An 8,792-nucleotide genomic window follows, 5' to 3' on the forward strand; every position below is an offset into this window, starting at 1 on the left:
GAAGCGAAGAAACAGGAACCGAAGAAGGAACAAGAGAAGGGGGAGTTGAAGAAGCAGCAGGAACAGAGATTGAAGAAACAGCAGGAAAAGGAGGAGTTGAAGAAGAAACAGCAAGAAAAGGCTGAGTCGAAGAGACAGCAGGAGCAGAAAGCGAAGAAACAAGGAAAGCAAGAACCAAAGCAACGGGAAAAAGAAGGTAAAGACCAGCACCAGGAGGAGTCGAAGAGCCAGCAGCATAAAGAACAACATGAAGAAGAAACGAAGAAGCCACAAACTGATGAAGATACGAAGAAAAGAGTCAAGGGTAAAGAAGACACAGCGTTGAGGGCACAGCAGCAAGAGGGTGCAGCAAAGAGTCAGCATCTGGAAGAACTGGGCAAACAGGAGCTCGGAGAACCCAAGAAACGTCACCAGAAAAAGAAAGTTAAAGATCAACAAGGTGAGGAGCTGCAGAAACAGATCGAAGAATCAAAGAAACAAGAATCGAAGAAACAGGAAGATTTGAAATCAAAGCAACAGAAGGAAGAGGAACAACACCAGGAATCCAGTAGACAGGAGCACAAATTAAAAGAAGATAAACCGGAAGCGAACCTGCAGCTGCAGAAAGATGAAGAGGGTCAAAGTACGTCGCGCCAGGAGCCCGATCAAGAGTCCCAAAAAACCCAGAGACATTTTGTTCAGCAGGAAAGGGAGGAACGAGGACTCAGTCGCGAAGAGAGACTCCTTCGCTTGCAGTTGGAGGACCTGAAGGTGCACCTGACGGTGCAAGAGCAGACGATGCAGAAGCAGGAGGAAGCAGTCCTGCGCCAAATACACGAGAGACAGTACGAAGAGCAGCTAGAGAGTGGACAGTTGGAGCTGATGCAGATGTACCTGGAAGGTCGAAGGCCGGTTCCTGAGGAGGAGTCGCTGCAAGAACAACAACGACAAATGGTAGACCGAAAGGAGTCGAAGAAGAGGAGGAAACAGGAGGAGGCCAAGATTCGAGGGAAGGAACCCGAATCGCAGAAGCAGGAACAGCAACTGCAGGAGCAGCCCCAAGAGCAAAGCGTTGCACCTGCGGGCGACGTGAGCGGTTTCTATATCAGATTGGTCGTGAGGCAAGAGGGTCGTGCGAATTTGGTTTGGCTCTTGAAAACGCACATGTTCTAAACGTTCATTTTCGCTGTCATCTATCCCACTTCGCTACTGTTAATACCTGCAAACGAATTTGTTATTTCCATGGCGGAAAATTGTTCGAGAGATATAACGGTTTTGTTCTCGTTCACCGTGGCGTGTCGGTAGTCTTTCGATTTCCATACTAAGCGTAAGATTGTCCGAGGTTGTGCCGTAGTTCGTAGATGTTTAAGATTGTTGCTAATAAGGGCGAATGCGCGTAGGTAAGAAATGCTCACTAGTAGGGGAATCGCGTTGATGATTCGATAGGAATCAGGAACGAAGGTTGTAATTGTAATTAATTCTGCTAGTTTTGTTGGATTGCTTTTGAGGGGTGCTCATTTTTTGGCTAGATTCCCGAGGTAATTTTCACGATTGTTTGAGCAGTTGAAGTACTTGAGATAAATTGTAATTTGGTATGTTTACATGTGTAACGTTCTTTAAAATTTTCATCTGTTCTGCTCAATTTGTTTACGAATTACGTAAGAGGGTGTCAAGAAATTATGTGTAAAGACCATTGCAAGCGGTTTCTAAACCTCTGGATCGACGAAGACCTGTTTAAAAAGTTTGGTGCAACCAATTGACCTTGGCCGTCATTTTGAAGGTTACATTTTTTTATGGATGCATTGTGTTTTACTCATCGATTGTTAAACTTGTAGAAGGAACCATGGGTTGGAATTTAACCGTTATCTTGGAAAATTTGGTGCAAAATTGACCTTGACCGTCATTTCTGCAGTCTATAATGAATCATGAATTCTGTAATGAATAGACTGCAGATATTTATGAATTTATAGCAGACGGAAATATACAAAAAAAAAGCAACAAGAATATCAACTCAGCTAAATCTACACAACACAGAAAAAATGAGTACCCCTTTGAAAGAAGTATTTTCGAGGACGAACACGTTTTCATTAACGGAATAGTCATCATTCCGCATATTTCGAATGATCTTCGATAGTCAGCAATTTCATTCTTTCATCCACTTCCGCTGGCTGGTTTCCGAACTCTAATCTCGTCGAATCGCATACTTCATACGATGACGCGCTAACAAAGCACATTATCGACGTCGATCAAAATCTTAGCTGAACTCGAAGAACACTTTCACATCGAGCGCTCGATATCAATTTTCTACTTTCTCGTACAAAATCTAACGCGACTACTAATCGCTCGTGCCACTATAGGGACTCAAGGGCATTGATTGATACTACTAGCAGCTGATTCTGTCGCACGAGATCCACTCGAACTCGAGGCGCGCCGATGGCAACGAAGAGACAAAAGGGAAACAGATGCCAGAACTATGTCGACGATGTTATTGTTGAGCACTTTTACTATACGACATATCCATCGATTACTATGAATTATGTATGTCAAAGAACTGCAAAGACTAACTATATACATATATATACAAAATAATATATATATATATACATAATGTCTATATTTGATACTATACTAGAAGAGAAACAGAGTACGTTACACGCTCGTGTTGCTTCCGAACGAGGGAACTCGAAAACCGTAGTCGATGATTTTTTGACAGTATCGAACCGGTCCTGGACGATGTCTCGAGACCCCGGACGACCTTCGGTTTATCAACCTTCTTTTTCTTTATCATTCCACGCCGACTCCTGACGATTCGAAGCCGAAGCGTTTTCATTGCCAACGACGACTCGAATTTTTCTTTGGAGAAAACGAATTTTTCTTTGAGGGAATTTTTCCTCCGATTTAGGATGTAAGTTCTCGTATTTCTGCGACGCTTAAAATATTTTCTACCGGTTTTTCTACTTTGTTCTCTTACCACAGCTTCGGACGCTAATCCCTAGCGCGACTGAAGCACAGAGCTTGGTTCGCAGTTGGAGGATTGTTGAGGGAGGGATTGAGGTTTTCATCTGTGGAGGAATATAAATGTAATAGTTGGTAAACGCAATGCAAAGTGCGATTTGTGCATCAAGCAATCTTCGAGCGCGTGTACCCTGCTATTCCAGCGATAAGAATATGTTTATGACGCTGTGAATACGTGAATTAATAGTAAGTTACGTTTACGGAACGGCAGCGAGGGGCAAAGTGTTTTCCTGGTGATTTCTGTCTATTTTTCATCTATTATTTCACTTGGACTTCGATGATCGAAGGCAATGTGAAGAGAAAGTTTATACAAGTATTGAGATTTCTGCATTTATAATTGGTCTGCGGATTTTAGGTAATTTGTGGCCTCTGATAATATGATATATTATTTATTAAAAATTAATTAATTAATATAAAAAAGAATCGAATATGTATTAAAATATTTATGGAAGAATTCATAATGGAAAAACCAAATCCAACTTCACTTAAATTCAACCTTAAATCAATATGATACTATTAATATTTTATGTTGATATACTCAATTATAATTCTATAAACATAATTTAATTATATTATAATAATATTAATATTATATTGCTACGTTTCTAATATAAAACATAATTACATTTATGCATACATAAATATAAATATATTAATATAGTATTAATATAGTTATAATATATATTACACATATTTCATATATATATATATATATAATTCTCTAAAATATTAATAAGACGAAGAAAATATTCATAATAATATTACTATTTTACTTTGCATAAGTGCATTTATTTACCATGCACATACCACCATTTATTTTTTATATTTCTACAGACTGCACTTAAAATTCGCAGTTTAGTACAGACACGTTTAACAACGACATTTTTTTCCCTGGCTGCCAATCCTCCAAATAATTGTTTAAGAGGCAGTTATAAACAGAGCACCTATAAACGTTGTTGATCGATGTAATACTCAGCATTGGTACAAAGCCGAACGACAGATACTTGACTCGCCAAATGCTAATGTCTCGGTTCACCCAACGTGTATCAGATTCACTATCGATTCAGATCGACGTGAACATTAAATAAATGTCGACCGTGATTTTGTTCGTTCCACGTGGACCGTACCAGAACTCGAGCCAAGTTGGTTGCTACCGATTTGCAGATGGACGTCTAGAGGAATAAACAAATCGAGTTCGATCGCGCGTATATTAAACAGAGTACCTACGTAAATTAAGTCGCGAACACGATCGCTGTTTTCTTGTACGATTGCAAAAGTTCCTCGAGCGGAGCGTTTTTTAGAACGTGCCTGTTCAGAGTCGTTCCTTTAAATTAATTGATATCGTGACTAAACAATAGAAAACTCACGAGCAAATTATTTAACGATATTGCTCGGAACACTATCTCAATTATTTCCTTGTTTAACGAATTTACACAGCAATTTTTATACAGGCTTATGTTTAATTAAATACTCATTCATTTTATACTAATTAATTGCTTCTATATTCGTTTCTACAATCAAATAATGAAAAATCATCGAACAAATGATTTAAGAATAGAATAGCTCAACAAATTGTATCAATTATTCCTTCATTTAAGGAATTTACACAATTAATTTTTATACAGGCATACGCTTACTGAAAAAATGAATTCATTTTGTATTCATTGATTGCTTTCATATTCGCTCTTATAATCAAATAATGAAAAACCCACGTGCAAATGATTTAACGATAATGCTCAGCAAAATATATAACTCACTTCCTTTTATTCAATGTGTAAAGCATTAAATTAATGGATTGTTTACATAAGGAATTTACACATCAATTTTTATGCAAAAGTATCCTAACTGCGATTCTACTTTGTTTTTACATTTTTGAACAGTTTCGCGACGGCTCGCTTGAATTCACGTCACTTCAAATTCTATTTCTGGTTATGAACAAATTATGAAGATCTTTTTATTTTATGAATATATCACCGAATAATCTATTTAAGAAATTTTCCTGTCAATTGTTATTGCAAGAGCATGCTAACCGGAAAATTCATTCTTGATAGCCTTCGTTAATAGCCGTTATCGCACAAGGAAAGTTATTACGGAATGGTGACGTCTCTTTTAGCAGAAACGGGTTCATCGAGGTCGCGTTTCGTTGGTTTTATTTACACGGTTCAAAAACAATGCCTGACACTGTTAGTACAAATAATTCTTAAGCACAGTTCGAAGGAACTTTTGCGATGGTCTCGCACGTATTGTGTATAGCCTGCTCGAACGATGCGACACGAACCTAACTTACGCTTGATAATTAGCTAAAATCGTAGTGAAAAGAGAATCCCGGATCGTCTCCGTGGTAGAATCCGCGATTACGTGTGCTAATTTTTGCGCGACTGCCTGCTCGAAAACAAATCCCAGGAATTGAGGGCATTTTACGTTACTTAGCGATTCGGTCCGCTTGTGTAAATAAACCGTGAGATTTCGTGCAAATTTTAAACCTCGCAAACTGTGTTGCAGATTTCGTTCCATAGAACTGTCTAGAACCGATAACACGATGTATCGTGATTTGAAAACTTCTTGCTATTCCTCCGTAATCGTCAGACTGTCGTGTACAGTGGTGTCGCATAATTGTTGACAAATCTAGGGAAATAAGTGCGACAACAAATGTAATGGACTCCTGTGCGCTTCGATTTCGTCGTTCTCTTTTGGCACGTCGTTGACAATATTTTATTAGTTGCTTTATTAAACGTTAAACATTGAATACGTTCATATGCATCAAGAGAAGGCCACGTGAACTGTTACGACCTCTTGAATTTATCCATCGTTTACTGTGATACTAAAAAATAACGAATCTCGTTGTAGATCGTTGTCTCGACGATTACTATCGCAGTTTAAGTTTGTTTTTATCGCAATGGAAAATTAGGAACACTCAATGAAATAGAGTGTTAAAGTAATCGTAAAGTTTATTGTTACAGAAATTCCTGAAAAATTTTGCCCATTCTGCCGAATACATACTTCCGTTCTAATTAAATTTTATGAACGCTCTCTAACGTATTCGATTATAATAATAAGATGATAGGTAAAGTCGATTTTCTGGAAAACAAAGCCTTACATGAAAAATTTTTATTCTATAATTTCGACTTATTTTTTCATGTAGAATCACCCCTTTTTCACTTGTACCACCAGTCGGACACCCTGATGTTTGTTTAAATTAATATTTGTTCTTGTTCTTTAATTTCTGTGCTAATGATCTATTACCAAGATCAATAATGTTGAATTTAATTGCTTTAAATAAATTGTTCATTTTACTTTCTACAATATTTTAAAGTGGACTTCAAACGTTTCTCACCAGTAGATGTATTTTATATTCGAAAATGAGTAAAATTCTATTTGAATAATATATCACAATTAGCTAGTTTCACCCGCGTGGAATATTATTCTTATTCTATACAGGGTGTCCCAGTTAGAGCCTGACTCTAGTCATGTTGCAAAGAATGCACCATTCAATATTTATTTACCTATTTTACTTATTTGGATAGGCAGTGATTCGCTTGTCTATTACAAAAATTATAATTTAATTACCAATTAGGAATTTGCAACTCCCCCAAATTGTATTTAAATTATTTCTCACATAGTATTAAATGTTTTTCTAGATATACTCCAAGTGTTATCTGTTATAAGTTTAGCAAGAACAATAAGAAATCAATGTATATATACAGGGTGTCCTAAAAATGTTGGAGGTCCTTGAAAGGGGTGGCTCGGAGATTTGAAACAACTTTTTCCTTAACGAAAATGTTGTCCGAGGCTTTGTTGAGGAGATATTAACAGAAAACCCCGACCAATCAGAGCGCGGCTGCTTAGCGCGTAGCCTACGCTACTGTGAGCGCTCCACCGGCGTACTTGCACTCTAATTGGTCGGGGTTTTCTGTTAATGTCTCCTTAACGAAGCTTCGGACAACATTTTCGCCAAGGAAAAAGTTGTTCAAAATAATGAATTTGAGAACATGTTTCAAAACCATCGTAATCGGTGTTGATCGGTGTTGAGCACCCTTTTCTGTGTAATTACTAGGGGTGTACGGGATCTCGAAATTCTCGGGAATCCCGAATGGTTTCGGGATCCCGGAAATTCACTAGAATCCCGGATTTCAGGATTTTGAAATTCTCGGAATTCCAATAATAATAATTACCCAAAATGTAACAAAGCTTTCACGAGACTGAGTGTTAATTCTTTATTTAATTACTCCCAAGCCACTCATCTGGCATTCTTAACACCTGAAAAAATTGTTCTTATCACACAACAAGAGTATACATGTCGAATTGAGTAACATCTTCCTTTTTCGAAGTCAGTAAAGGATCAAGCATTAGGTTGGACCATTCGAACGTTCTAAACGTGGTCGCCGAGCCTACGTCAGAAGGGGAACAACGGAATCGAACATCTAACCGTGAAACAAAACCGCAGCCGTCACTGTCGGAGATTGTATTTTATTATCGTCACGTTGTATGCAGCTCGGTTGCATAAGTGTTAAGAGTATATTCATGAACGTGGGTCAAAAACCACTTTATCTGTGTATCGTTGTCTGTCTGTGCGCATCGTTACTTCTGCTGTTTTGTACGTAAGGTGTGCGTAATTAATAAATAATGATGTCGTTGAGCAGCCTAATGGCGCTAACTACTCGTTGCGGTGTTATATCGGACACGCGACGGAGCTGCATCGACTGAATCGAAGCGATAAACATACTTCGCTACTACTAACGATCTTATTTCTATGCATACGTTTCTTTCCATTCGCGTATTCAAATTTACTGTTACGCGCGTACCGAGTAGTAATTACAATTTATTGGTCAATTTTCTGATCAATATATTCCTTAGCCCGTTAAACTGTAGTATGAATAAAGTACCGATGTTGCGGATACTTACGTTTACATTTACAGTAGCTGCTTATTAGCATTCTCCCCCAATGCGTTGCGCTATTACAATAATTTTACGGGTCATATTTCTTTTTTTTTTTTTTCTGTATCATGTAGAACATTTCCGAGCCTAACATTTTGCAGGTTTTCATTTTCGTTACTTCTTTACCAGGTAATGAATTTATACTTGGATTCGGTCGATCGGTTCCCCAGCGATCGGTGCAATTCTATCTAAAGTTCGATCTCTATCATGTTGTGATATTCTGTAGCCAAATGAGTTCAAATAAAGGGAGAAGAGCGTGATGTCAAGGACACGTTGACAAATTTATTCCGGTATGTTTGGGTGTCTTCATTTTAGAATTATACAGGGTGCTCAGAAAAAAGCATTCAATATTTATATAGTGTATAGGGCACACTGTACCGAGTAAAGAAGCTTCAGTAAGGATAGGTCCAAAGGTCAACCGTTTCTGAGATATAAACATTTCTGTTTGCTGGTATCATGATTGACTTTAACTCTGTAGAAATTTTCACGAGTCTTAATCCGGCAGCAAACGTGTTAAAGCGAGCCTGAAAACTCTCTGTAGTTTTAGCAAGTATCCTGTGATTCTGAACCACTCTTTGCGGGCCAATGGGCAACGGAGAAGCCCATTCCCGTTATCACGAGGGATGCGTATATACTTCCACTTTTAAAGTATCCAGTCCCCGACCGTAGGATTTCGCTGCAGGTTACAATTACGAGCGAGGCGCGTAATTAAAAGCTGATGTCGCTCATTTATTAATGCTACCAGACGAGTCCGACCACTGTCGATGCGGCAGCGCGGCTCGCTCGTTTTAATGGCAGACGTCATCAGTCTCTTCGACTACCGTCCTTCGTTCCAATCCTCCCTCATTTGCATACTTCCGCCG

At 38.4% G+C, this 8,792-nt stretch overlaps 1 protein-coding gene across 1 annotated transcript; it reads left to right on the top strand.

Moving 5' to 3' along the window:
- LOC128894333 (golgin subfamily A member 6-like protein 25) lies at positions 1-1,877 on the top strand (the record flags this gene model as incomplete). Its single annotated transcript, XM_054155989.1, has 2 exons — positions 1-84; positions 115-1,877. Coding segments are annotated over 2 exons (1,122 nt in total), but the record flags the coding sequence as incomplete, so codon positions are not given.
- Positions 1,878-8,792: the final 6,915 nt, after the last annotated feature.

This window comes from Hylaeus anthracinus, unplaced genomic scaffold (assembly GCF_026225885.1).
Source record: "Hylaeus anthracinus isolate JK02 unplaced genomic scaffold, UHH_iyHylAnth1.0_haploid 0, whole genome shotgun sequence".
In the NCBI taxonomy this organism is placed as follows: Eukaryota; Metazoa; Arthropoda; class Insecta; order Hymenoptera; family Colletidae; genus Hylaeus; species Hylaeus anthracinus.